The sequence below is a fragment of the Amborella trichopoda genome, chromosome 7 (genome assembly GCF_054954075.1).
Source record: "Amborella trichopoda isolate Santa Cruz 75 chromosome 7, AtrichopodaSantaCruz75HAP2 v2.0, whole genome shotgun sequence".
In the NCBI taxonomy this organism is placed as follows: Eukaryota; Viridiplantae; Streptophyta; class Magnoliopsida; order Amborellales; family Amborellaceae; genus Amborella; species Amborella trichopoda.
In genome coordinates this window covers 43,671,402-43,698,829 of record NC_142342.1, presented here as the reverse complement: position 1 = coordinate 43,698,829, position 27,428 = coordinate 43,671,402, and the positions used below count along the sequence as shown (strand labels likewise).

The following is a 27,428-nucleotide window of genomic DNA, read 5'->3' as shown; positions in this document are numbered from 1 at the left end:
ACCGTCCAAAAATGTATTATAAAATACATTATTTTCAAATTTTGAAATCCATTTTTTTCTCTTTTCCAGTTGATTCGGAGAGGACCAATTTAAAGATATTTGGGCATCAAAACAACCTCTTCTAATGAAATTTTATTTTTGAGAGGTAGACTCAAATTTGATCGTCCTATATAAACGTTTTCCTTTAATAAATTTTTGAAGTGAGATTCGTATCTATTAAAAGAGGTTTCTAAATCAAGAGAGATGATTGAAGGGGGTTTTTAGATCAAGAGAGAGGTTTTTAGATGAGTGGTGGTGGAAATGTAGAGAGCGAGAGAGAGAGAGAGAGAGTCAGGAGAAGGTGAATTTTGACAAGAGAGGAGTGCACAGTTTGTGGCCACAAAGAAGGTGACGGAATCAGCCATTATCCTTTATTTTATTATTTTCTATTGGGACGGTCCAAGGAATCTTCCGTTATTTTAAGTATCATTTAACGCCGTGCTGACGTTATTGTACGAACGAAAACGCAGTGTCCCCCGCAACTTGATTCTTTAATGGAAGATACCAAAAGATTCCAAATGCGACGCAACAGAATCCACTTCGATTTCGGATCTCTCTAGAATCCACTTGGATTCCCCCTCTCTCTCTCTCTCTCTCTCTTTCTCTCTCTAGAATTAGAATAAGAAAGTGGCCCACCAATCCAGGCTGGGAGGAACGCCCGAATTTAACTTTTTGAAACTATTTTCCTATGCACCATCTCTCTCTCACCCCTCCACCTCTTAATATGGGATAAAACTTTCCCTTCTCTCTCACATTTAGCAAAGCCAAACATCGGAAAAGCTCTCTCTCTCTCTCTCTCTCTCTCAGGGAAACATCAGAAAAGCTCTGTCTCTCTCTCTCTCTCTCTCTCATTAGCTATGGCAAACGTCGTAAAAGCTATTTCTCTCTCCTCTGTATAGGCAAAACATCTCTGTTTCCCTCTCCCCTGGATAGGCAAAACATCTCTCTCCTGTATAGAAAACATCAGGAAAGATGAAAGCACTCTCTCTCCCCCTTATTTAGCAGAGGCAAACATCAGGAAAGCTCTCTCTCTCTCTCTCTCTCTCTCTTATGCAGAGACCAACATCAAGATCTCACTCTGCATAGGCAAAACATCCGGAAAGCTTTATCTCATTAGCAGAGGCAAAGAACAGGATCTCTCTCTCTCTCTCTCTCTCTCTGTATTACTGAGGTTGCAGAGGCAAAGCATGGACTTGTTGAGGTCATGGGCTCTTCCTCTTCTCTCTGTTATGTCTGCCTTCCTCATAATTTTCTACACCCAAACTTTCTCCAAGGTTACTCTTTTCCCTCTATGCTCATCCCCTCTTTTGTGTACAATGAAAATAGAAATGAAAAACTCTTGCTTATTGGCTTTGCTAAATATATCCCTCTCTAATGCTGTGTAATACATCCACCTTTCTTTAAGCTCTGTATAATATTTCCTCTTGCTATAACTTATGATTCACAAACAAACTGCTCGTGAGCTCAAACTCCATGCCCTAAATCTTTCTTTCTATTGATTTAGTCGTTGGCTTGAATCTCTGGCCAGAACATCAATCAACAAGGCTACAAATAGGGTCAGGTCTGGGTCAAGTTGATTTTGATCTAGACCACACCTGACGGCGTCCAAACTGAGCCCGGAATCTCTCTTTCTTTCTCTCTAGAGAGAAAAAGATCATATCAGCCCATGGGCTGATGGAATAGTATAAACCCAACAGGTCATATTGCCGATCAAGCGATCACGACTGCATTTTGTATATTTATATGAGGTAGGACACGATCGAGTCGACCCAACTCTGATACCTTGGATCTATCATAAGGTAGGTTACGATCGGATCAACCCAACTCTGATAGGTTGGATCTATTATGAGGTAGGTTACGATCTGATCGACCCAACTCTGATAGGTGGACACATGCCCAACCCACCGGGTCCATTAGGTCAGGCTTGGACCTGGGTCAACATTACATGTCAACCATTGAATCCTCCTTTGCTTTTAATTTTAACTTTTTTTTGGATATTTGCCTGGAATATTCATGACTCTGATTTTTACTACTTAAAAAAGGTTATCCAGACATCACTCTCCTTTTGCTAATCATTTGTAGCCTTAAAGTAGTAAACTTGTTTTTGGTTTAAATCTAGAGATTTATTGTTGTTTAGACTGATGAAATTTCCGTAGATGTTTACTATTTCGTAAATCTGATTGCATTTTGTGATCTTAAAATTTGATTGATCATATTTTTCTTATCATTTGACTTTGGTTAACTCAGTGATCTTTTAGTGCAGTACGATGGTTATGATTCCCATAGTTCAGTTGTATGCGACACGGACACGAGTCCATGACCTTTTGTGTGTGTTCTCTAAAGACACGAAATCCTTACCAAGCACTATAGAAACTTGGACACTTTTTCTTAGTCTTTCTTCTTGGAAAACTCACAATAAGAGTATTTCTAGCAACTAAAATGCCACCTCCCCTTTCTTTAAATGATTTGTAAATGTGTGGTGTTTGAAAAGCCAATTATAAGATCGAAGTTTTGTAAAATTATATTTGTATCAGATGCTGATACATGTATTCATGTCTATATAACATAGGTTCTATTTCTGTGAACTTTGAACCACAAACCCAAGGATAGGATTTTCTTTTTTTTTCCCCTAGTCCTATGCGGTGGTGATGATTATTCATAATTCATAATAACTTGAAAATTGCACAATAGACCTGTCTAATTCTATTATTCTCCTATTTTAAAAGACACATATAAGTGTGTCTGACATGGAGACAAGTGTTAGAAAGGCAAACCCTAAGAGAACAACATGCCGATGCATTATCTAGATAAAAAGAAGTGTCTACATTTTTATAATATCAGACACAAATGTCGTACCCTTTTTGCCGTCAACATGTGCCAAAGAACCATATACTCACATGTTCATGTTATGTGGCCTTATTTTGTGTGAGTTGAAGTTATGTGGATAACTTTTTGAACTCTTCTCCATTTTGCCTTGGCGGTTGCAAATATTATGATTCTTTAACCATGCTTAATTATAGACAGAACTTGTATTTGCCTCCTACTCTGTTTGCACATAGACCTTACCAATCATATGAGATTGAGATGTCAAAAATATGATGGAATTTTTTTTCAAATTTGTAGCCAACCGGTGGAGAGTGTAGCCTTCTTCCTCATGACCACTTTTGGATCTCTAGTCAAAGGATTGTCACACCAGGAGGAGTCAGTGCTGGTGCAGGTTTGTTAATATAAAGTCCATACATAATAAATGAATCACTAATCTTTAGAATGACCCAAGGCAATGAAAAACTAATTTCTTTCTGGCATTTACAGTTGGGATTTCCTACAAAGAGACAATTTATCTTCACTGTAAGGAGGTTACAACCATTCCCGCTCATTAGATGTCAAATTGGATGGTTTTGAGTGAGTCAACAAGTTCAAGAATTTTTTTTTGGAACTGTGTGTCTATTCAATAACACTCGTACAACCGCCCATTTTGAAATTTAAGGGACGAGTGATTGTGACTTCTTTGTACAAAAGATACCTTTGGGAAGTATAGTAATGGTATGGTCACAAACGGGTCATTACTGCTCAACATTGGTCAAACAATGATCAAAAGTGAGTCCAGCCAAATATGTCACCAATTCACTACTCGAACCATTGATTGGATGGCGATGAACACTGTGTCCATAATGTTACCGTGATCATGTTTATAATACACCTTTCCTTCTTTTTTCCAATGTAGGCCATTGGGTCATCAAAATCTAATGAAATGATGGGTGGTGATTTAGAGGAGTGGTGTCCGTCTTTAGGGTCATTTGATATTCAGGTGCACCCCAATCCTCTCCATCACCATGGATCATTTCATTGGGCAGATGACCCAGATGCCACTCTGGGTTCTAGATATTGTAATTCTAGCGATCATTCTCAAAAAAAGAAAAAAATAATAAGATATTGTAATTCTAGCTATTTTCTTTATATTCATTGAAAAGCTAAGTTGTTTCTAAGTAACAACAATTTTCACCAATGCTAAGTAGTCAGACTCCAGTTTGTACTTTCCCAAGGGTCACCTTGAGTCTCTCCAGTCCGACTCAAACGAGTCAAAGATGGAGTAGCAAATTTTCAATAGAGCTATTTATATATTACAAAAAAACTAGGAAACTAGGGCAATTGTGGGATTTTTCGGCTAGAATAGCCTAACTCCCTCTGACTAGGGAAAGTCCAGATTTTAAGCAAATGATTTTCACGAATATTTTGATTACGTGCCTCAAGTTGTTGAAACTTGATGTTTCCCGTGCAAAGTTGAGGTGAGAGATGGAAAGATAATTTCTGTGGTCCAAAGGCCTCAAGATGGTGCAATTTTTAAAGAACCAATGATCGATTATGGAGAAGCTGTTATCATGCCTGGATTGGTTGATGTGTAAGTATAGTCTAAGACTTGTAAACTTTCCATAGTTCTCCCAACTATAATTCAATTTTTATTCTTATTTTAAATGGCTGTAAGGTTGCCAATTCAAATTAGAATCTAATTTGTTTTCCTGGAAATAATTCTGCACCTGTCAAAGTTAATACATAAAATATATACTCAAGAGGCATAATTCTATTCTTTTATGCATAAACAGGCACTTTATAAGAACTTTTTTATCATTTAGTTGATTTATCAATTGTTTTCCTAGGATGATTGTTGTCTTAAATTTGAAATTCACATTTACTAGAGTACCTATCTTTTGAGTACAACCTTCTGATAATTGTACAGGCATGCTCATCTTGATGAACCTGGAAGAGCTGAATGGGAAGGATTTGCAACAGGGACCAGGGCAGCTGCTGCAGGTATGTTTTAACCATGGAAAAATAACTAAATGAACATGGTCCTATATCAATATCTCTATAATTTTTTAAAGGATAAAATCCTTTATGAGAAATATTTTTGTTAACTTCCTGCTAAGTATCTTATTCTCATGATATGTACAATACAATAAGTGAAAAAATCATTAGAATGGTCAAACCACCTCCAAAAATCATTGAGGTGGTCAAATTAACCAATTCATCAACAAAGTAAATAATCTTTTTAATTCAAGTACTTCATTATTTTTTAATGAGTACCCAAAATACCCCTTGTTCTATATATAGAATCCTAAATATTTAGGGGTATTTTGATTATTTTGCCCTACTAAATTAACTCAGTCAAATGAGATAAATATGCCCACTTGTTCCAGGTTCCAAATACAGAATATGTTTCAAAATCTTCTTTTGGGTTTGGAACCCAGAATAAGTAGGGTAATTATCCCATTTGGCTCAACTTAAGCGGCTTGAGCTAAATGATGAAACTAACCCAACTTGTTTCAGGTTCCAAACCAGCAGATGTATTATAATGCTCTTGTTTCACTTTTAAAATCTAAAAAATAAGGACGTTTGGGTAATTTGGCCTCCCACCAATGGCATGGTCGAAATTACCAAAATATCCCTACTTGTTCATGATTCCAAACTCTAAATGGGCCTAAACAGGGGGCAGTTTGGTCATTTATTAACAAAACGCTCGAAGAGGTACTTGAGAGAAATGATCTTAGTAACCATTCACCCTAGTGCTTTTCGATGTGGTTTGACCATCTTTATGATCTTTTACCATATAACATTTACGTGGACTCGGATATTATAAATACTTGATTATTTATTAGTTTCATCACCAGATACTATAACGCCCTAAATCTTATCTGTCATGTAGTAAGCGGATAACCTTTCATGTTTCTCAACTGCAAGTTTAACGACAGTTGAAATATAGTAGAAATGTAGCAGTTTAGTGAACATGAGTGATTGCTGTGGCAATACAGGAGGCATCACGACCCTGATTGATATGCCCCTCAATAGCTTCCCAACAACAACAACCGAAGAAGCACTGCAACTTAAGGTTTAGTTCTTGGACTTGAACTTAGAAGTTTCCCTCGATGAAGTGTTCAAATTTAGATTGGAACTGTAGTTTCCCATAAATACATCTATCCTTAACATGTATTTATATCATAAATCTATTATTCTGTATTTATAACATGCAATTAAGTGTATTTATGTACATCATACTTTTGAAGAAAAGACAGAATCTGCTCTATGGACTTGTAGTGCTTCCATGCCTTTCTACTTTTTATTCAGTACTCTTTCTTTTTTTTGATGAGGTTTATTTTCATTACTTATTCCTAATGATTTGACTGGGGATCACTACGAAAGTTTCATTCATTTTCAATTTGTGGGGCTACTTTTGAGATATTATATTGGATATTTTGATGATTTATATGACTTCTATGCACTACTGATCAGTTCATTTAGCTTGTTAATGTGTGGATAGGTGGAGGCTGCACAAGCAAAAATCTATGTGGATGTCGGTATGCTCTTGGAACCATGGTTTTGAGCGTTGTTTATTCTCAAAGCAAGAACAAAATTTTGAGTACTGCATTTTTTAAGATCATCTCCCAAAGATAATCAAGAGAACTAACCTTCAAGTTACTTCATGATATAGCATTTAAAATAATGAAGTTTGCTATTATTTAAGTTTCCTTGGGGATTATGCTAAAGAGTGGATTGTGCTTGATATATGCAGGATTTTGGGGAGGGCTAGTGCCGGAGAATGCCTTCAATGCAACAGCTTTGGATGGACTTCTAAAAGCAGGTGTTCTTGGGCTCAAGGTAGTTAGTGGTCTGTCATAGTTCATAGGATCTAAGAAATGATGTGCACAAATACTTCGAAAGATATACCTCCGTAATCTCCAAGGAATATGAATGCAAAGAGCGGGATATGATGTCTCTGTTTTATTGCTCCTCATTATAGCTTTATATCTTAGAAACTTGCCATCCTGCTGCATTCCTTCTCACTTAATTATCATTTCTATTTTGCATTATATATTTATAGGATTCATCTCTGGTGCGTTTCTATGCCTCGCACCCATTTGACTGCTCTTAGCCATCCCAATTATTTCTCAGCTGAATTTATAATTATATGTAGGGGTGGAAAATCGGTTCGGTCTGGACCCAAATTCTGGATCTGACAGGTCAGGTTGGAGTCAACAGGATCTGACCTGACCCAGAATATACAAAAGTATAATATATTAAATATATATTAAAAATACATCCATCCATACACACACAGACACATACATAAGCTGTACTTTTAAACTGATATTTCTTCGGTTTTGTGGTTTTCAGTCGTTTATGTGTCCTTCAGGAATAGCTGATTTCCCAATGACAAACACAAGTCATATCAAGGTTTGCTCTTGATCTTTTGCCTTCGTAAGGAATTTTTCATTCGGAGTATGTCAATTGCTAAGCAGTCTTATTGGCATACATTGGCCACAGTTTCAGGATTAAATATTTTCTTAAAGATAGCTTAATAGTATGTCAGTCTCGTTCCTTGTAAATATTTATACGAGAAGAACAAATTTAGGTTGAAGGTTCATTATGTTTCATGTTTCATAGTCCTACTCTCTCCCTGTCTGCAATTTTGATCTAGAAGACAAAACATTTGTAGCATTAAAACAAAACCATGATGGCAAATGAATCACCAAAAAAGAAAAAAATCATGAAGCAAACAAAATAAAGCCCAAAATAATGTGGATAGAAATGTGAAGCAATGCAATTTAACCCTGGCAACAAATATTATGCTCCACATACCAGGGGTTAAGATGTAGAGTTTGGTTTACATTCAGCACCAGTAAACTTGAAATGCATGGGCTATTGGCCTTCATATGAGGACAAGGAATGCATGTTTACAATTTTAGCTGCAAACATGTATCCATATTTTAGCCATATAGTTCAACAGACTGGCTGGGTATCAAAACATGCAGTGAGTGGGCTATATGGTCTTCTCAACCTAGGTAGAGACTATGGGGCCATAGCTTTAAGAAATTGCATTTTCACTTAGTCAAATCACATAGAAATGTATCATGTTCTAAAAGGAATTGTATGATGTGTTAATCCATAATGACCACCTATAAATATAGTTGCTAACTTAGTATAAAACTAGCATTTAGATGAGACCTAGATTTTAACTAAATTGAACACTCAATCTCCGGGGACCTAACATGTACTTTCTTTTGTGTACCATATATAGTTTCAGCGCATCTGGCAATCACTGGTTTTGTTAATTTTTATTTTCCAATTTTCAGGAAGCACTACCCATACTAGCAAGGTACAGGAGACCTTTGCTTGTACATGCAGAAATCCAACCAGATCAATCAGAGTCCGGGTCCGAAAAACGACCACAACATAATATGGATGACCCTCGATCTTACTCAACATATCTTAAGACAAGACCACCTTCTTGGTGAGGATTAATAAGCTTTTTAAGAGCTGGGAAGACATATGGATATTGGACCTCATATGCAAACTCATCTAATCGTTCTTCTTCTCCTGTGTAGGGAGGAAGCAGCCATTAGAGAGTTATCAATGGTGGCAGAAGATACAAGAGAAAATGGACTTGCACAAGGAGGTCACCTCCATATTGTTCATTTGTCAGATGCAAGAGTTTCACTAGACATAATAAAGGTGTTTGACTCCTTTCTGAATAGCAAATTGCCATTAAATAAATATGCAAGTCAATAAATATACAAAAGTGATAATGTCGTGCTCTAGGAATATTCTTTAATTTCAAAGGTGAGGTATTATTTGCCCAAGAAAAAGGTAGAAAGATCAACTATTTATTTTTGTTCTTGTTGGATTGGAGGCCATTTCTACACAGAAACATTGATCATGTAATTGAAATTTGGTTCTCTAACAGGAGGCAAAGAGAAATGGTGCCAGTCTGACTGTTGAAACTTGCCCACACTACCTGGCATTTGCAGCAGAAGAGATCCAGAGTGGGGACACCCGTTTCAAGTGTGCACCACCCATACGTGAAGAAGCAAATAGGAAAATTTTGTGGGAGGCCCTCAAAGTTACTACAATTTTCTTTCTTAAATGAAACTGTTCCTAAGATTTTTTCACATGATATATTTAATAATAAAATACTCCAGAACTAATAAGAAAAAGCAAACTACTAAGATATTTACACCTCATTAATCTGTACTAATTGTTTTTTCTACAGGAAGGACATATTGACATGCTAAGTTCAGATCATTCACCATCGGTTCCTGAGCTCAAGCTTCTGGATGAGGGTGACTTTTTGAGGGCATGGGGTGGAATATCATCTTTGCAGGTGAACTCTCGTAGATTGTTACAACCACCAATGGAATATATATGTTGGTTTAAATATAACAAGAAAAATTTTGTGGCAGAGGGCTAGCATGGTCCATGGTGACTGCAGATGTGTATTTTATATAAATGGGCAGATGGCTTCATTGTATTGCATGTTTCAGACTTTGATGTTCACATTTGGAAAGCAAACTTCTGAAAAATATAAACTCTATTTGTAAATGAAGTATATTGCTTTTTTCCATGCAAATTTGACAAGATCTATTCTTTTTATTTTGTTTCTTTCACATAAGATCATATAGGAAAAATAGAGCATTGTCACAACCATTTAATGAGACAGAGATAACCAATGCGATGTGTCGCATTACTGAGACATAAATCTCTTGCAGCAAACAAAATATCTTCCTAAAGAATATTCATTGAAAGGTCCGCAATGAAGTACTACATCCGAAACTACACAAATAAAATAAATTTGACTCACCTTAACCCAGTCCAACTGAAAATATTTCTTGGTAACCACTCCCTTTGAATATTTCATGACATCTTTTGGGATGCTATCCTCTGTCATTTTCTTCATCGTATTAATCCCTGTAATAATAATGGGAATTAATAGGATATACCTAGTTAGAATATTGTAACAATTTATACTTTACAATTATCTCATTGTGATGCTTTGGTGGCTCAATAGATAATTTCATTGAAATCAGATAGTGAACTGCACTAAATGAGGAGAAAAGTATTCTGTTGGAAGTAGCATCTAAGCTTACTACTTATAAACAGCCTTCAATTCCATCATAACCAAAAGACACTCTCCATGAGTGCACTAGGCAATGTCACATTCATCTAGAGTTTGGCCCAAAAACACCATGGATTCTTAATCTAATCCTATAGTGTTTCCTTCATAAGGTCCCACATAAGAGGGTCAAAGTTCATCATTTCTCTTCGTTCCTTCATTTAGTTGGTCTCAATATAAGGCAGCAGATATCTTACTGAGAATAATATAACTTAAGCAGAGATTAAATAATAATACTAATGATGAGGTGGGAATGCAGTTTGTTCTTCCTGCAACATGGTCATATGGACGCGAACATGGAATTGCGTTGGATCAATTAGCATCATGGTGGAGCACAAGGCCTGCCAAGCTTGCTGGTCAAGAATTCAAGGTACTAATGTAATGTTTACATACTCCACAGTTTGAACAAGGTTATATACTGTAAGAAGGTACTATTTTAATGTTTCCTCAATACATACCCTGTGGTTTGAATAAGGCTATAAACTGTGAGAAAGTATAATCGTAATGTCTCTTAAGTACATATACTGCACTTTGGAAAGAGACATGTATTTTAAACTCGGATTGTTGCCCATTAAATAACGCAAAAGTATAAATACAGTATCAGTGAAAGTTAACATTCTAAAAAAAATATATTACAGTATCAGTGGCTTCTTTTTCTTATCATCCTCAAATAACACTAGTCGTATTATTCTATGGATAATAAGGAACATCTTCATGATACACCTTTTCCTACTCAATCGTCCACATATAATAAGCGAATTGGTGTAATCAAGTAAAGGTTTATTGATCATGGGAGGTGCTATAAATTGAGTTCATTATGATAACTGATTTATGATTATGTGCTTATCTTGAAACAGGGAGCAATAGCAAAGGGAAATGATGCAGATATTGTTGTATGGGACCCAGACATTGATTTCACACTTGATGAGAACTATAACATTTACCACAAACACCCGGTATGTAGTTCTTATATGATAACCTTTTAAGTAGATTCTTCCCAAACTCTTCCTCCTTAATGATCCTTAGACATTTAGGCTGGGTAAAAGTTTGGCATTTCAGTCCCTCATATTGGTAGAAGAGTTAACCTATCATTAAATTCTCTGTTTTTAAACTGTGTTGATACATAAGCTTTCATTATGACATAAAATCTCCCAATGCTCCAATTAATTCAAATCATGCATTGAGTTCTTCAGGTAACACCTTACATGGGGAAGCAAATGCACGGTAAAGTCTTGGCGACTTTTGTGAGAGGCAATTTAGTTTACCGTGAAGGAGAGCATGCTCCAGCTGCATGTGGTATTCCTATCCTTGCAAAATGAAAATATGCAGGTCTCCAATCAGGTAAAATTCTTGCCTTCTAATATGTAATTCAGAAGTAAAACCCCTCCTCACCAAAAATAACCTCAGAAGTTAAGAAACTAGTTTCAGTTAGAGTGAGTCTTAACATTTTCAAATCGAAAAATCAATTAGCTGTTAGAAATGGGCTTGGATCAAGACGGTAGAGGCTAGGTTTTCATAGCCCAACCCCTCAAGTTCCATTCCTATGTAACCATGTCCAAAAAAAAATCAATTAGCTGTTTGCATGAACTAAGTTTATTTCAGAGACACACTCATCGAATACATTCATAGGGATTTTAAAAATGATATTTTGCCGAGTTTTCAAAAGTTTGCATCCTGAAGTCAATTACTTCTCACATGTAATCATTTTGTCCATCGAATATAAATTGTGGATTAATCAATAAATATGTTCATATAACTTTGGATATGTTGTTCCATATTTGTCACAAACTGAAACCTTGTCTACTGATAATCCAGCATCATATTTCATATATAATATGAGCAATGACGAGCCAAACAAGAAAAAGGTAAATATCAGGACAATTAAGACCAAGATCAGGACAACACCTAGAAATATGTAGGTGGCTCAAAAACGTGAAATATCGCAACCGTATATGAACCTATCGATTTTTTAATGATGACCATTTTACCCTAATCTGAAAGACAGGGGTTGAATAGTCACTTCTAGAAAATTGACATGTCCAAGTACCGCTGGATGCTTCGAGATTCTGAACCAGCTGGACAATTTAAGAGAGTGTTCAAACCTCCAAGTACGGCCCTATCATATTCCCAAATTAAGGGCTGCCAAATCCAAGGTGAAATACCAGAAGAAAACATGCAAAATATCATGAGAGAATAGGACATAAGGAAAATAATATCAACTCTTAACATGCATTATTTGCTAGAATTCTGTAACATATTGCACTTCATGGTTAATACATATTAACCTTATATCATATACAGCTCTAAGATATACTGTGTATGCTGCAAATAGATCATGCATTTCCTCCACTTGTAGTTCTATTGAGAATGAAAATATGCTATGATCTGATGTACTATGGTATGTGACACTAACGCAACATACACTGTCAATTTCCACTGATGTTTGGATGGATATTAACTACAGTGAGGCCAGTAACAACATTTACCTCGGTACAACCAGGTACAGTGAATCACCATCCATCCATCAGCCAGAACTGACAGTATATGTAGCATGGAGTACCTCGAACATATCATAGTTCATTAAACTACAGTGGACTTTCCCTTAAATATATCCCAGTTGGACTCATAGATATGATAAATGTCAGGACCAGGAACCGCAATGAAAGGGGAAGCCAAAGAATTGGGAAGCATAACACAAATGGAGATGACATAGTGAAGCTTGTGACTTGGAAAATCTTCTATATATTTTTTGAAGTCGTGAATTCTCTATCTACCATTCCAGAAACAGTCAAATACTTTGGCTCCTGATGCTTTCTTTGTATATATGTTTTATTGTAATATTCTTATTCTCAAGTATGTAAATGAAATAGGATTGTTTCCAAGTATTACAGAATGTCAGTGATTTAGACAGAGTATTACTGTTCCTTCTCGAAAAATCATAGTGCTATTTTCTTTCCATGAACAGTTAGGTGCACCAGTTATTTCTTCGAAAACATTTTTGAATAAGTTTACACAACATTTTTATTCTGGAAAAAAAAATATGTCAACAATCGAATCTTGGACAACATCATCCTGAGAAAAAATGAAATGTCTAGGACTCTCATTTACATTAAAGCATCCTAAAACAATTCAGCAGGCATTACAAAAGAGCAACTGCACATAAGTAGGTGGCTGAGGACACGATGCATCATGAAACTTGAAGAAAATAACACAGGCATATTACTCCATGGATTATCCAAGAATAAATAAAGTTAAATTAAATATGTTATTTAATATATGCGATAGTACATCCATAATTCATTGGGCTTTCCTGTTCAAATTTAACAACACGTGGGTGCTTTCTCAATATGTTAAGAACAGTCTCCTTGAGTACCCCAGTACCAATTCCATGAACAATGAAGAGAACCCCATAGGAACTGGTTGTTGATAATGCAATGTTGAGATGATGAGAGGCTTCCTCAACTCGAAGGCCACGTAAATCCACAGTGTTCTTTGAAGTCCTCACTGCTGGGCCGAATGGGACCTCCCCATCCTTGTCCGGTTTGGTAGACGATTCTTTCATGTTCTTCCTTATCACCTAGAATGAATTATTGTTTTGATATTAGGCCACTGATTCATAAACAGACTGCTAGTCTGTACGTAAAAAAACTAAATAAGAACAAAAGATAGTTGTCCTTGAATTGGCTTCTTAGTCAAAACCAGGATATCTAATTGATCTTTTAAATATCAGCATAAATAAATTTTTCAAGGATTTTGACAATTATAAAACGAGATTGAAGCATCACGCCTATGATTATTCATCTATACCTAGTCAAAAACCAAGCATAATCTGATTACAGTGAAAGCACATGGTCAATTATGAAACAAAAGAGAAGCATATGAAAGAAGTGGCTATGTAGAATTCCAGGGACTAAAATACAAAATTTTCTTTTTCTCTTTTATTAGTAAATCTAAAATCCACTTACAAGAGCTACTAAACAATACTGTAACAAGAAACACAAACCCTAAATACAACCTAGAATATTTCTTTTACTGCTAAATAAATATGACTCAATACAAGGACCTGAATACAAACTTTAACTATGAAGTCTAACACAATATTCCTGGAAATTAAAATAAATTGAGCAATAATGACTGAAAATAAACGTAGAATAGCTGGGAAGACTTACTTGACTTTGTCTAGGGTCACCTTTTTAGGTCTTGGTACACCCGATTACCTGACCGATGGCTCACCGTGATTCTATTGGCCCTCCTGAATTCTGAGTTGGGAATCTTCCTTGCGCACTACCTTTTCAAATCTAGGGTTTTGAGAGCATAAAACAAAATTATTCTTTAGACCCCTTTTAGACCTACATGGGGCATGCCACAAGTGGCACCGTTCTTGATCAAATTAGAACATAGCATGCCCCTCTCTTATATTTGTGGGGTGGCGTGCCATCCCAAACTTCCTAGGGTGGTGCTTGCCACCACGTAGGGACTAGACTAGAGAAAGAGGGAGAGAAAAAGAGAATGGCATGGAGGAGAGAGGAGAGAGGAGAGAAAGAGATGCTAGATAGCCAGATGGTGAGAATGATAGGGGTACCCTCTATTATAGCCTTCAAGAGCCCATCTAATTTAGAATTCACCTTGGCCATAGGACTTCTAGGTAATCTGTGAGGTAAGAGAAACAAATAGGAGCCATCCACCCCATGAATTACCCATCATGGTTTAGGGAGGATTCCAAGAACCTTGACCCACATCCACTTCTAGTCAACCTAAGATTACGACCAATCAAAACATATTTTCTATTTTGAATAGAATTTCCTTCTCTCACAAAACATTGGAGGAATTCAAAGTCAAAAAGATTTGGTCAGTATTATCTACTTCTGTGTGATGTGTGGACCCTATGGGCCCCACATCCCACAGATGTAGGTGTGATGCACGTGTGGGGCTGGATCCAAGGGCCTCACACGTGTTCCTACTAGCTCCTCCACAATTTCAAAACTTTCTAAAATGCCATTACAAGGGTTTTCACTGCCGGAAAATTATTTTTTAATTTTCCAAAAAATTTCTAAAATTCACATAAAAATTTCTTAAGAGTATGTTTGGCAACCCCATGATATCCTAATATTTTAGGATACTGTAGAATCTTAAATAATTTCGATCTTAGAAGATGTGATAAGTCCCTTTGACCTGTTTGATTGACCAAAATAGCATCCTCTAAAATTAAGACAAGACATACTTATCTAAATGCCTAGGGCTAAGGGTTTTGGACATGACCAATGCCATAGACTACCCAACACTATATAAAATCAACCAACACACACTCCCAATGAAGTGTATAGTCCACTATAATTCTCTATTTATATGCTCCCATGGGCTTTAAAGGCCACAAACCCCAATAGCATAAGGGGTATGATCATTAATATAGGTGAAGAACATTTACTTCTTTCATGCTTCCCTTGCACTCTTCCCCTCCCCACCTCCCTCTTCCTCTCCAAAATAAAGAAACCCAATACAGTGTCGTATTTTAGTTCACTTGTACACCTAAAAGATTTTCATTTCTTAGTGTACAGATGTAAAATAGCATAAACATCTAAAAACATTTGTTGTTCTGTATTTTGTAAAGAAACAGCCTGACAACAATCCAGAAATATCTCAGACGAAGGAGAAAAGAATTATCTATAGAAAAAAAAAGGTGATCGTAATATGGGTACTATATCATCTGCAACTATTCTAATCACCCGGCAAGGGTTAGTTGGCCTTGTACTCACATCTATTTGTGTATAAGGGAGTTAACAACTCATTTCCAGTTAATTATACTCATACTTGGGAAAGATACATTACAATTTGCCGACTCTTGGTTTGCTGTCCACATAATCACTGGATTAGAGTATGCACTCCCATCATACTTTTATCTGAATTATTGTGTTAGTCTTAAAAATATTTAGGAAAAATGGGAGAAAATGAAATGGATTACATAATTATTCAGGCAGTGGTAATATCACTATTAGAGCCCAATACTAAACATACCTGACTTCGTAGACCTGAGGCAGAAGCAGCTTTAGCATTCTGTTTGCTCCCTGAAATCACCTTGATGTCATCTCTCTTAACACGCATCCTCATTTTCCCATATTGGATCAGCATGCTTCCATCATCTAAAGGTGCTTCAACAACAACAGCCAACTTCTCCCCCAACCCCTTTATACGCACATGATCCCCTATTTGAGGAATGTAGGAATTACTATGATCTGGTTCAGTTTCCAACAAAGATTTGTCTCTAGCACAGTGCTTTTCCACAACAGAAGCAATGGCAGCTTCAGACTCCCTGTGAAGTGAATTAAAGCGATCCAAACTTGAGTTACTCAGTTTTTTCTCGACTTCCATGATTATTCCATCCATCTCCAAAGCTGCCATTTTAATTTCATTCTGGACCTTTTTCACTTCCATTGATTTTAATGATGCCTCACGCTTGTCAAGATCTTCAGCCTCTTGGAGGATCTTGCACAGTATAAAGAAGGCAGTGAGAATAATATACAAAAAAACACATGCAGAACTAAGAGAGGAACAAAATAATTTGTGGTACATATAACTTCTTACCTTTTAGGGAGGAAAACATTGGGACCAGAACCAGTAACACCTTAATAGATATGCAGGTGGTCCATAAACTTGAAATGTCAAGACAGCAGTTGAAAGAAACAATGTGCTTCTTAAAATGGCTAATTTATTCCAATCTGCTGTTAAATATATCAGGGCAAAAAAGGACACGACTGAAGGTAAAATAGCCATTTCAAGAAAATGAGAGTCCTCAAATTATTGTGATGTTTCAAGTATATCAACCACATGCATGATCTATGCAGGTGGTCCAGTTATCTCCAGGGTTTTCCCTCTTCTGGGGCAAGTACAGTCCAACTTTTTCTTATGGGTACATAAATTGGGTGTTGATATACCCATTTTATTGTACTAGCCAGCAGCCAACACATAATACCATGAAAATACAAATGTGAAAAGAAACTACAGTACACACTTATGAGTAATTCAAGTAACTTAGAAGAAGATAGACATTACATAGGAATAGATTTCTCCACACTAGTATAATTGTTTTAATAACTTTGTAAAAAAAGAAATGAAATATTCTAATACATGCCCGCACGTGCACACAATGCATGCACACAAGCATGCAGGCCCCACCCACACACACACACACATGTTCATGTACACACACACCCATCCACCCACACATGCACACGCACACGCACACACACACACACACACACACACACACACACACAGAAGGGTACCTCATGATATAGCTTTTTGATTTGTAAACTAAGGAAAGTGGCTTTCCTTGCTTGAGCCTCCAGCCTTTCTCTCTGCTCCATTAGGGATTGGTAAAGCAAACCTTTTCGCTTCCTTTGTTTCTCAGGCATCAGTTTCTCCACCCATGCATGTGCACGGTCCAATACTGCCTGGTCTAGACCTAGAGATTTAGCGATACTTAAAGCATTGGAATTTCCCTTACTGCCCCACATTATGCGATAGGTCGGCTGCAAAGTTTTAAGGTCGAATTCCATAGCAGCATTCTCAAAACGAATATCACCATCTTTCAAAATGCTCAAATCTTCAAAATGGGTAGTCACCACAGTCAAGTTAGTCAAGCCAGCAAGATGTTGTAGAATGCTTGTAGAGAGGACCACGCCTTCTGAGGGGTCAGTCCCATTCCCAATCTCATCGATGAGAACCAAGGATTCATTTGAGGCCACTTCCAATATCTTACAGAGACGTGAAATGTGTCCGCTGAAAGTGGAGAGATTGTGCTCTAGTGACTTCACCCGAAAGAAGTGTTTCAGAAGAGGAGATCAAATAACTGATAACCGAAAGACAGGTTTCAGAAGAAAGGCAAAAGAATTCACAATTATGTGAAAACGAATTCTATATTATCGTTTGCAATATATGGCTATCAATAAATGGGCACAGTATATATATTAACTCGTGAAGTATTCACACATACACACACCCCCACACCCCTACCCGCCCCCACCCCCCACCCCCAAAAAACACACCAAAAACTACCCCTTCTTCCTCCCTCTATGCCCCCCATTCCTGGCTCAAAAAGAAAACAAAAATAAATATATATAGAGATCACATAGGTATCTCTCTTAAGAGTGGATATCAACGTTATAAATTTGCTTTAGAGAATGTATGGCAGGGAAAGAAGCTCTTCTGTTATTCAGCCATCCTTGTGAACAGACTTCAAGGTTCTTTTCAATGTTCAACAATCTGTTATAATGAATCACAACAGGCCAAGCAACTGCCATTACATGAGGTTAACAACCATTATAACATTTATAAAATGGGGAAATCAATAAATATTTACGATTTAACAATTTAAACTATAGTGATAAAGGATGTTATTTCAAAATAATGGATATAACAGCATCATAATGGATAATTGGAATTTATATTTCTATCACTTGAATATTACTTACATTTTCAAAAATTAACTTACATAATAATGGATATAAAACAATATTTTGAAACTCAATCCGGCCAAGGTGCTCATCCCTTGGCTGTGTCCAGTGCCTCCAGCCACGAAATGCGGCCATACAAAGACACCTCGCTATCGGCATTTGCAACTCTAAATGGGGGAAGCTGAATGACAAGGACGAGTCCTGGTGGACTCACCCGAGTCCTGTACGGTGGCGAAAAGCCCTAGAAATTTTTAAAAATTTATAAAAATATAAAAAATATAATGAAGGTAGAAAAAGTAAAATAAAACTAAGAGCAACCTTAAAAAGTCCAAATAAGCTTTAAAAAGTATAAAATAAATGGATCTAGAAAAAGCTGATTTATAAATGGGGAGATTTAAAAAAAATCCAAAAGAAGGGTAACATAAAAATAGGGATTATGGCAAAAAACAGTCCCCAATCATTTCTAGAAACGTCAAAATCATATGAAAAAAAATTATACACCATTCATTTAATTTTTTTGAATTTTTTAAAAAAATTTATGTGCTCCAAGTTGTACACACAACTCGGAGCGATTCGGTTAGTCACAGAACCATGGTCCTTTATTAAGAAATAACATGCATAAAGCATAACAGATTTTATAATGGATGTAATGACTGTTCTTTCTTCTTTATTTTTTTGGGTAAATTAAAATAAGACACCTCTTAGATACACATAACAGCTACATGGTCTGCCCATTGCTGCTACATAACAAAATGGACGGGGACCCTTATTGTCAGCCACATAACTTAAATTTTCATGGTTTTTCATTCCCAGTTCTTTCCAATCAACAAAGTTAAGAAAAGGAACTACAACTCGGAGCGATTCAGCCAGTCACAGAACCATGTTCCTTTATTAAGAAATAACATGCATAAAGCATAATAGATTTTATAATGGATGTAATGCCTGTTCTTTCTTCTTTATTTTTTTGGGTAAATTAAAATAAGACACCTCTTGGATACACATAACAGCTACATGGTCTGCCCATTGCTGCTACATAACAAAATGGATGGGGGCCCTTATTGTCAGCCACATAACTTCAATTTTCATGGTTTTTCATTCCCAGTTCTTTCCAATGAACAAAGTTAGGAAAAAGAACTAAAAAAAAGCGTTTTAAGACTAATTAGAAAATAATAAAGTTTTTTGTTAATGACAACAGAGACAAAAAATTGATCTCAAGTCCAGTTCTTCATTATGTTGATGGTTGACCCAATGCCACCACCAAATGTCCCCGATAGAGATAATTATTTTGATATTTTGGTCAAAATATAAAATTTTTAGAGCTCAATTTTTGTTGATAAATTTAGAAGTCTTAACATGGAAGTTAAAACAGATGAGAGAAAACATTGTTTTGCTTGAGAAAGAGGTTTGCATCCCTTTTAACCACACCCACTAAATGGTAAGTTAACAAATATAAGGCAAACATTAGCAATCAAGTGTATCCGCCAAATTAAAAAGGTTACAAGAATCAATAGTGATCTATTAGGCTAAACAAGTTGGGCTTTTCGGTCAAAGAGGCCAAGAAGAGCTGGAGAGATTCAAGGGCATATTGGCTTCAGCCTAGACGTTGAAGTTTAAGTTTTTTATTTCTTCAATCCAAACAAAATGAATATCATACCATCTGTATAGACTCTCCTAGAGGAAATATGGGCTCTTTTTATTTCTGTCAAATTGATAATAAGGTAGAGTTCTAGTTACTTCACCCTAAGTAAGATGATAAAAAAATGTGAGAATTTGGCTGGTTCCCTTCACAATCACCGGAGATATCAATTCCGCGTAATTATTCAATAAACTAAGAATACACAATTGTAAAAGAATCCCTCATCAAAATATCAGACGTTTACAGAAAAAAACAAGTTTTGTATTGATTGTTTCAAAAACTTATTAGTTTTCTTGTATTTTCATCAGTTGTGCTTTAATTAATAGCTTACACAGGCATTTGTATTCAAACAAAAGCATAAGATTATTCTTTTTCTAGAAAAAAAGCAGGGAAATGCAGAAAAAAGGAAAGATCACGTGAGATGGAGAAACATATCTTTCTTAATCACATGATTTTTCATCATCCAAAAAGAAAAGTAGATAAAAGTAACTAAGTTTCTTGCACTACCTGATGATCACCAATGTCTGCCAAAACACAATCGAACCATGGAAGCTTTGCCCTATTTTTGGCAGGCAAGAACATACCAGCCTTTGACATCAAAGAAGCCAATCCCAAAGTCTTCATGGTTGCAGTTTTCCCTCCAGTATTTGGCCCCGATATCACCACCACCCTTGTTCTCTTCTTGACCTTTATATCTACTGGCACTACCTCGAATTCTTCATTGTTATCTTTAGACTTGAGAAGCAAGGGGTGCCTGATACCTTCTATATCCACAGCTAAATCCCTTTCTTCAGGTGTATTGGCAGTCAAATTCTGCTTTTTAAAGGTTTCTATTCCTTCATTCCCATGAACTCTGATAAACTTGGGGAGATTTCTGCTAAAAATGGGGCGAACCCCATTTAGAGACCGAGCATAAGAACCTCTAGCTGAGGCTAGATCCAGTTCCATTATCCTGTCCATCAAAATTCCAATTCTAGATTTAGCAGCTGCTATCTCAGAGGTAAGGATACCCAATATAGAGAGCTCTTCAGCTTTCTCGGAACCAGAGAGACTAACCTCCATGTTATTGAGCTCAATTGCTTCTTTTGGTTCCACAAAATAAGTAGCACCAGAGCCACTGGTATCAAGAATTATGGCCCCAGGCAACAAAGACCTATGTGTTGCCCTAATGCCAACGCACATTCTAGCTCGACGCCTGGTTACTAATGGTGTATCGATGCCTCCTGCCTGAGAAACCCTGATTGAGATTTGTTTCAATAGATTTTCCAGGTTTTCCATGTTCTTCTTCCTCGCGAACCTAATTTTCTCTAAATTAGTGCTAGCTCTATCCAGAATTACAGAGAGGTTACACTCCAAGCAAAACCCAATTTTTCCCTCGATTCCGGGTAGAAAATCAGTTCCATGGAGGATATCAAGCAAAGGTGAGTACCTTTTCAAAGACCCATCTGATGAAATTTCCATTAACTGATTCAAGACCCTCTTCGCAGATCGAAGAGTTTGGCTCACTGTGCATAACTCTTGAATTGTGCATAACTTTCCTGAAATGGAAGTGTTCAGAATCTCAGTTAGGTCTTGAATGTTAGAGAAGTCTAGTGGATTTGGAAGCTCAACTGATGCAGACGTTTGATCCAAGAGCTTCTCACTCTCTTCCTGGTTTTGCCCTGAAGGGACGTTACCATTTATTGAAAGGTTCATAGCCATGGTTGTGGAGGTGAAAGCTGAGAGCTGTAAGCAAACGGATTTCCATTCTAGGGCTCTTAGTGTTTCAGATTGGAGATCCACTGGAACCCCAGTCGCATTAGGGTTTAATGGAGGGTTGGATGCTCTTATGGTTTTGAGGAGAAGTGGATTGCAGAGGGAGAAACTATGAAATACAGGCGTTTTTACAGGGAAAGTTATGGTATTATAGAAGGCGTTATGGAGGTGAGAGACATCCATTAATTTAGGGTTCTAACAAAGACTGGGCCGTAGATAGAGAGACTGTGAAATACAGGGGTTTTTACAGGGAAAATCAAGGTCTTGTACTGGGTGTTATGGAGGTGAGAGACATCCATTAATTTAGGGTTTTGAAGAGTCGATTGCAGATGGAGAAACTCTCGAGTACAGGTTTTTTGCAGAGAAAATTAGGGCCTTGTCAGAGTTAACATTATCAAAAAAGAAAATTACGGCCTTGTAGAAGGTGTTATTGAGAGAGACAACCATTAACTAAGGGTTTTCAGAAATAATGGATTGTAGAGAGAGGAACTGTCAAGTGCAGGGCTTTTTAAAGGGGAAAATTAGGGTTTTCGTGAAGGTATTGCAGAAGTGATAGACCTCCGTTGATGAAGGAGAAGCTGTGTAGTTGAGGTTAGAGAGAGAAGATAGCAGGGCGTTTTACTGCGATTACAAGTGCACTCATTTTTGGAGGGAAATAACGATAAGATTTCAGAGAACCATGATCCATTGAAAAGCAATCGTGGGCCCACCGGATCAAAATGTATATTATAGACCAGAGAGCATAATTATCTATGGGTGCATTTTGGTTGTTTCCCTACATTATAGACCAGAGAGCATAAAAATATGGATTGTCTACAAAGAAACCATCTTTTTGGTTTGGGTTCAGACCATGTGGGTTGCGTCTGGGCCCTAATGACTTGGAGCCGACCTAGATCGGATCTGAGTCTGGCATGAACCCTATAGGGTATACACACATACTAAATAATATATTAAATAATTTTTTATTTTTTATTTTTAGACCTCAGTCTGCCTTCAAATGACTTGGCCGCCACCTGGTCTCGGTTTGTTTCTGAACCAAGCCACTTTGACCTGACCGAAGACTAGGTAAAACCTAGTCGAGTCGGGGGCCGACCCGAACTAGACCCATTGCCAAGGTGCTTCCACAACCCCAGTGGAACCCACCACTTCCACTTTCTAACATTGTTTTGGAAGCGGCGTGAAACTGCAACTACCAAAAATCGTATAACACTTTGAGGAAGATGCTTAAAAAAAACGTCCATAACGTAGAGGAAGGTGCGTAGTGTGCTAGGGGTCGCAACGGGTCGGGACCCTTCACGTATACAAAAGAGAAATGGACATTATCATAGAAAGCCAGATTTGGAGATCACCAGTAGGGATTACAATCCATTACAGCTTCAACCAGCCTCATATTGAACAATTCGACAGGTGTGTTTCTTGTACTAAACACGATAACCACATTCTCTGCATTGAATCACATCCCCAGGCTTCAACGTATTCTCAACTGCACAATCTCCCCAGATGTAGCTTACTGGTTCAGTATGAGGAGGATCCATGGGAGCTTCTAATTGCTGGGTAGCAAAATCTCGCTCTAAGGAGAGGATATTTTTGGTGCTTGGACATATAGGGCCTCTGTTAATTGGTGTCTTTGAGAAGAGGGAACTCTATAGCTAGCTGATAAGTTTTACAAAGCCAGTTGATTTGAAGAAGGTTTGGAGAGCTAGGGTCAGGGTTCAGAGAGATGGGAGGGTGAGACTTGAGTTTTAACGAGGTCGTTTAAAGAAGAAAAGCCCAAAAGGGATATGGGTTCGTGGGAAAAAGGGAGTACATCATCTTCGACTTGAAAAACTGATAATTAAATCCCGCAAACTTCAAGTATTACTTGAATTATGTGGAATTTAGATAAGTATGCTTTATCTTAATATTAGAAAATGTTATTTTGGTCAATCAAACGAGTCGATAGTGCTTACCATATTTTTAAGATCGAAATCATTTAAGATGCTACGATATTCTAAAATATTAGGATATCATGGTTCGCCAAACATTCCCTAAAACAAGTTTAGATATCGATATAATTGCATTGAAATGGAGCTGCTCTTTTTCCCTCTGTCATCGTTAACTACCACAAAAAGTAGCATTTAAAACTTAAACAAACATTTAACGTTTTCAAGTAAGAGGTAGCTGGAATTGGCAGACTGGGTATGAATTTCTCAACCGAACCATTTAAAACTTAAACAAATATTTAACGTTTTCAAGTAAGAGGAAGCTGGAATTGGCAGACTGGGCATGAATTTCTCAACCGAACCACGTGAAGATGCAAATTCTCATGATACATGTGTGAGCACGGGAGTACCCTCCCTTCTCCATTGCAAGCACTGATATTGCACATGCACACAGTGCAAAGAACCTCTTCTTCCGTCCCGATATCAGTCATTGCTATGCTTCAATGGCTATAAGAAGCTCGGTTTCCATTTGTCGAAACTCACCTTCAAAAATGTAACACGAAGTGACTTCTATGAATTGTCGAAACTCGAGCTCTATTACCGTTTCGTCCATCTCATCTTCGAGAATTTCCTTCTCTTCTTGGCAGCCTTATATTTGGTTTCAACTTCAGGATTTTCCTCCTCTTCTTGGGGGTCTCATATTCGGTTTTAGCATTGGGAATTTTTTCATCTTTTGGAAATCCTCATATTCGGTTTCGAGATTGGAGTGGTTACCTTCTGCAATTTCTCTCTCTTGAAAGAATCGCAACTATACCTGCATGTTGGGCTTGTCAAGGAAGCGCGTCTTGACACGAGCTATTTCCCAACTGAGGTCACGAACGATCTGCGAATGCATCTCATCCATCGATACATGCAAAACGTTGAGGTCTGCTCTTTCTTGAGTTTGCAGGTCTAGGGTGATGGAGGTTGTTGTCTCAAATGCAATGAACTCAACTGAATTCGCAAAGTCGACATTAATGTCGTTGAATGTCGTTGAATGTCGTCATCTTTCTGACAAAAACTTTGATTGCCACATTGCGACAGTACTACACAACCAAAACTTTCCACACCTTGCTTGAAAAACTGTAACCAATGTTGTTGTCGGATTCCATCACAAGAGTTTAAAGAACCTGCAGTTATTTGTGTGTTAATGCATTGCCTCAAAACTTAAAAAGGGCAAAAAAAACTTGATCTGGAATTAACTTTATATTGTAGCAATATGGTGTACCTCTCCATATAAAATATTGTGTTAGCACCTTCGACCTCGAGATATATGTATTTGGAAGAAAAAATATTTTCAACCAAAAAATAATGTATCTTGTAACTCATTATCTGAATTGTTTATTATCCTATTTTCCCATATATCTACCGTTATATAATCGTCATTATAAAATAAAGTGGTATTTGTTTTTTGTATGGTCTTCTTTTTTACGCCACAAGCCATCCTAACATAACATCAGAGTTAGGTGGGTGTTAGTGTTATAACACCCATTATTTATTTTATAAAAATTATATTTTAAACCATAGTACATACCAAGGTTTTAAAAGCCGACCATGCAGATCATGAATCAGTTATTTTGATTGGATTTGGTCGGTGGGTGATCTAATTCTCTCCACTAATCACAACATATATATTAAAGCCATATATTTATATAAACACGACGCTCTAAATAATCAAATTAAGTCGCACCTCAAAAATTCATTAAAAAAGTTGTTTCGATATTGAAAAGCCCTCAACTCGATCATCTCAACCGTATGGACATAAGAAATTTTTTTTTTTAAATGTTCAAAATAGTGCATCTTGTAATGTGTTATCTAGATTGTCAAATTTCAAGTGTTGATAGATCTATTTGATCTACATTGTTTTTTAACTTTAAAATTTATTATTAAAAAAATAAATAAAATTTCAGGCCATCATAAAGATTTCTAATATTAAAACAACATATTTATATACTATTTAAAGGTGCACCCTATTTTGATTGTTTAGAGCCTCGGCCTTATACAAACCTCACCCTTATTCAAATTCAATATTGCTCAAATCTAGCTCTAGGTTTTAAATCACTACTATGTATGTATTATTTATCTAGGAATGCTTATACTCAATAATTCGAAATAAAATATTCTCTCTCCTCTCTCTCTCTAGAAGGGATATTCCCTCTCTCAATACTTCAAAATATACGTTATGCAGAAAAGGCAGTTAATACTGATAATGAATGTGCCGTTTGTATAAAGTCGATGCTCTAAACAATTAAAGTAAAACACACTTTCAAATAATGTTGAGAATTGTGGTTTCAATACTTAAAATCTTTATGATAGCCAATAAAATATAATTTTATTTTTAATTATAAAATTGAAAGTTTAAAAAATAGTGAAAATCGTGCAAATCCATGGAAAATTTAAAATCTTGAAATTGACAGTTAAAAAATGTGTTACAAGATGCACTATTTTCATTTTTTTTTTTTTCTCTTGTTCATACATCTTGAGGTCAAAATGGTCGAATTTGAGGATATTTGAGCATCAAAACAACTTCTGCTAGTGAAATTTTTGAGGTGCGCCCTAATTTGATTGTTTAGAGCATTGCACTTGTAAAAACTTTTTTTATCATGTATTATTTGGCAATGTCCATATTGTACATTGCCAAATAATCATCCGATTCATATTGTACACAATGACACCCTCAAAAATTTATAAAACTTGCTCTCTCTTTTATAACTTTAGAGCGAGAGAGTATTGTCCTCATATTGCTCGAGTTTGGAAATAGCCAATTCTCCACAAAGTTCATAACTATAGAAAGAGAGTATTGTCCTCATATTGCTCAAGTTTGGAAATGACCGATTCTCCCATAAAGTTCAAGTTATTATTTGGTTGGTTGCTCTGAATAAGGTTTTAATCATTGACAATTTGATCAAAAGGGAAAAAGTTTTACCAAATGTGTGTTTGTTGTACAAATCTAAAAGGTAGATGTCATGGTTAACCTCAATAGTCTTTTCCTTATTATTTGTTTTAGCGATAGACAGAAAAGTATTTGGATTGTGCGCCTTCTGCTGAAAGTTTGAAGCTCAATTTTGATGGTAGCTCTTTTGGTGATCCTGATTTAGCGGGAATTGCTGAAGTGTTGCATGATTGTTGTGGTAACATTCCGGCATGATAGGCAACCCAACCAATAACTGTGCCGGGCTTAATGCTCTACTAAGTGGGTTTAAGATCTTCATTGATATGAATCTTGGTAATAGTTGCACGATTGAATGGGATTCTTTGAAGGAAAAAGTTTATATAAAGATGCTACCTTATAATGGAGAACTACAAATGCCTCTCAAAAATCCACTGGAAATGTAGTTTTAATGTTGAAAACTCATTGATTGATCATCTCGACATCGAGATGTATGACTATGAAAAAAAAAAAAGATTTTAAGTCTCAGAAATAGTGCATTTTACAACATATTATCTACACCGTCCATTTTCAAGGTTTTTAAATGCTTATAGATGTACTTATTTTAACCATTTTTTAAATTTAAAATTTTATTATTAGATATAAAAATAGATTTTGAGATAATCATAAGAACATTTTACATCAAAATTATATACCATGATAAAATTTGAAGGCATATCTTACCTCTACAACTACGGATGCATCCGTATGCAAA

The 27,428-nt window shown here is 36.5% G+C and overlaps 2 protein-coding genes, 1 long non-coding RNA gene and 1 pseudogene across 7 annotated transcripts; 1 reads left to right on the top strand and 3 right to left on the bottom strand.

The window, feature by feature from the left end:
- Nucleotides 1–790: 790 nt before the first annotated feature.
- Nucleotides 791–12,867, top strand: ALN (allantoinase). 4 transcript variants are annotated; one of them, XM_011627179.3, is made up of 16 exons: nt 791–1,313; nt 3,163–3,256; nt 4,321–4,438; nt 4,775–4,848; nt 5,847–5,923; nt 6,353–6,389; nt 6,605–6,690; nt 7,207–7,266; nt 8,166–8,323; nt 8,418–8,544; nt 8,777–8,932; nt 9,083–9,193; nt 10,242–10,352; nt 10,840–10,938; nt 11,176–11,323; nt 12,628–12,867. In XM_011627179.3, exons 1-15 carry the CDS (start codon nt 1,227–1,229, stop codon nt 11,299–11,301), a joined length of 1,521 nt encoding a protein of 506 aa, XP_011625481.2. In that variant the 5' UTR covers nt 791–1,226; the 3' UTR covers nt 11,302–11,323; nt 12,628–12,867. The 4 variants fall into 4 exon arrangements, with proteins under 4 accessions (XP_011625481.2, XP_088727692.1, XP_020524580.1 ...); XM_088871566.1 differs by having other exon boundaries at nt 12,483–12,867; XM_020668921.2 differs by having other exon boundaries at nt 12,447–12,867.
- LOC148781459 (uncharacterized) lies at nt 7,773–10,243 on the bottom strand. The gene is made up of 2 exons (XR_016059028.1): nt 9,671–10,243; nt 7,773–8,409 (listed from the first exon to the last, which is right to left on the bottom strand). It is a non-coding gene; the product is annotated as an uncharacterized LOC148781459 (long non-coding RNA).
- A 346-nt stretch (nt 12,868–13,213) lies between the features above and the next one.
- Nucleotides 13,214–22,500, bottom strand: LOC18423139 (DNA mismatch repair protein MutS, type 2). Of its 2 annotated transcripts, none has more exons than XM_088871563.1 (4): nt 20,576–22,500; nt 17,263–17,787; nt 15,986–16,462; nt 13,214–13,547 (listed from the first exon to the last, which is right to left on the bottom strand). In XM_088871563.1, the coding sequence occupies exons 1-4, from the start codon at nt 22,004–22,006 to the stop codon at nt 13,248–13,250; spliced, it is 2,733 nt and encodes a 910-aa protein (XP_088727689.1). In that variant the 5' UTR covers nt 22,007–22,500; the 3' UTR covers nt 13,214–13,247. The 2 variants fall into 2 exon arrangements, with proteins under 2 accessions (XP_088727689.1, XP_011625477.1); XM_011627175.3 differs by having other exon boundaries at nt 13,214–13,559; nt 15,995–16,462.
- A 694-nt stretch (nt 22,501–23,194) lies between these two features.
- Nucleotides 23,195–23,358, bottom strand: LOC110007717 (DNA-directed RNA polymerases II, IV and V subunit 12 pseudogene; annotated as a pseudogene).
- Nucleotides 23,359–27,428: the final 4,070 nt, after the last annotated feature.

Bases quoted from the DNA above. Each gene is read 5' to 3' on its own strand.
- LOC18423139 (XM_011627175.3), bottom strand. From the start codon at position 22,006: ATGGATGTCTCTCACCTCCATAACGCCTTCTATAATACCATAACTTTC. The intron at 17,788-20,575 runs GTAGTGCAAGAA...TTTCGGGTGAAG, and splicing joins CAGACATTGGTGATCATCAG to TCACTAGAGCACAATCTCTC. The intron at 13,560-15,994 runs GTATGTTTAGTA...AATTCATTCTAG, and splicing joins CCTCAGGTCTACGAAGTCAG to GTGATAAGGAAGAACATGAA.
- ALN (XM_088871564.1), top strand. From the start codon at position 1,227: ATGGACTTGTTGAGGTCATGGGCTCTTCCTCTTCTCTCTGTTATGTCT. The intron at 4,849-5,846 runs GTATGTTTTAAC...GTGGCAATACAG, and splicing joins GACCAGGGCAGCTGCTGCAG to GAGGCATCACGACCCTGATT. The intron at 6,390-6,604 runs GTATGCTCTTGG...TGATATATGCAG, and splicing joins AAAAATCTATGTGGATGTCG to GATTTTGGGGAGGGCTAGTG.